The 1,762-nt window shown below is 36.9% G+C and overlaps 1 protein-coding gene across 1 annotated transcript; it reads left to right on the forward strand.

Moving 5' to 3' along the window:
* The first annotated feature begins 808 nt into the window (after positions 1 to 808).
* LOC115873307 (small nuclear ribonucleoprotein G-like) lies at positions 809 to 1,033 on the forward strand. The gene has a single exon (XM_045284074.1). It carries the CDS (start codon positions 809 to 811, stop codon positions 1,031 to 1,033), a length of 225 nt encoding a protein of 74 aa, XP_045140009.1.
* The last annotated feature ends 729 nt before the right edge of the window (positions 1,034 to 1,762 follow it).

Genomic DNA, 1,762 nt, shown 5'->3' on the forward strand with positions numbered 1-1,762 from the left:
ATGCAAAAATGGTTTAAAAATATTTATAAGCATAAGACCCATTTTAATGATTTTTTTTTCCAAAATAAGGAAGTCTGGACCAAAGACAAATTGGTATGACTTTTATAGCCAGAGATCTCGGCTAAATTTAGGTTCCCTTTCTCCAAGTTCAGAAAGTCATTTCAGCTATAAAACCCCTAATAAAAGCAGTAAATAATCTCTATTTTAAAAATGCAATGTGCAATGCCTTTCAGCCCAGTAGTTTTGCTTTGCAGCATAGGATGGCTTAACAATAGACTCTTACCACTGTGGACACATGGTACAGATTTTCCAGGCTCAGAGAAGTACTTGCAGCGAAGAACTAAAATTGTACTTGAACACAAGCAGCAACTCAGCTGGAGATAAATGCCACCCCAAAGTAGAGAAAATGTGTAGAAAAAAATGGGGATGTCTGAAATAAATTTGCAGAGGGAAACAAAGAGAGCAAAATATGTGCCAAGTTTCAAAATGTAAAGACAAAAGTAGAGATTAATAGAATAAAGCCTTCAAACTCCACTTTAGTCTTACATTAAAAACAATCCCTCTTCTAGCCTTGTTAATTTCTTTCAATATGCCAAATTGCATACTCTGGCTTTTACATAATTGGTTAGGCTAATGCCAAAGACTCATCTTGGTGATGTTCTGAAGGCAGAGGGTGTTTGGACCAACGATTATTTGCACCAGCTTTATACACAGAAATATGTGAAATAGATTTTAGGATGACAGTGGGAGCACGAGGGAAGCTGCTAATTCTGTTTCTAGGCAGCGATGACCCTTCAGAGAAGGCACAATGAGCAAAGCTAATCTGCCTGAGTTGAAAAAATGTATGGACAAGAAATTATCATTGAAATTAAATGATGGCAGGCATGGCCAAGAGATCCTTCAGACATTTGATCCCGTTAGGAATCTTGTGATAGATGATTGTGTGGAGATGGCAACTAGTGAACAACAGAACAGCACTGGAATGGTGGTAAGAAGAGGCAATACTATCATCATGGTAGAAACTTGGAGCTAGAATAAGTAATGGCTATGTTCAACAGTCTACATCAATTGCTTGCACACACACCCTCTCCCAAGGACCTCTTTTACTACAGTGTAAAAATGTGGTTATGCACATTTTCAGGTTCAAATTTTTTATTGAATGAACTTTTTTAATAGACAAAATATTTTCATAGCTTTCAATCTCCTATTTAAGAAGACCAGCTCACTGTTCATGAAAATATCCTTTGAAGACACCCCGGTATGGGTTCCATGGATGACCAAGGGCTGGTACTCCAGTAGTTTGAAGTGTACCACCATCTGCCCACGAATTAATGAGGAGGGATACACTAAGGCAGATCCATTTGGGGGATGTCTAGATTCCTCAGATGGATAGCAAACTCATGTCTATTGCAGTAGAACACATTTCTTTCTCCTATTTAAGATATTAGACTAACAGCCCCGTTTTGTAGCTTCAAATCCATTTCCAACCACTCTCTCCCAGCTTTCTTTAATACAAGCATCTCCCCTAAGAGAATCATTGCTTCTTAATCTAGTGTTGGTATTTTATCCAAAGTAACACAGAATGCTTATTAGATGATACTGAAGTGCTATTATAATTGAATCAAAAGAAAAATTTTATTTTTCTCTGGATCACTGAAGGTCCTCACACAAGCAAATCACCAGAGAGTGATATGGAAATGGAAAAAATGTTTGTTAAGTCTTGTTACATGAAGTGAATAGTTAAAATAACATTGAATTATGA

This window comes from Echinops telfairi, unplaced genomic scaffold (assembly GCF_000313985.2).
Source record: "Echinops telfairi isolate 266 unplaced genomic scaffold, ASM31398v2 ScPeMD7_7468;HRSCAF=8506_0, whole genome shotgun sequence".
Classification (NCBI taxonomy): Eukaryota; Metazoa; Chordata; class Mammalia; order Afrosoricida; family Tenrecidae; genus Echinops; species Echinops telfairi.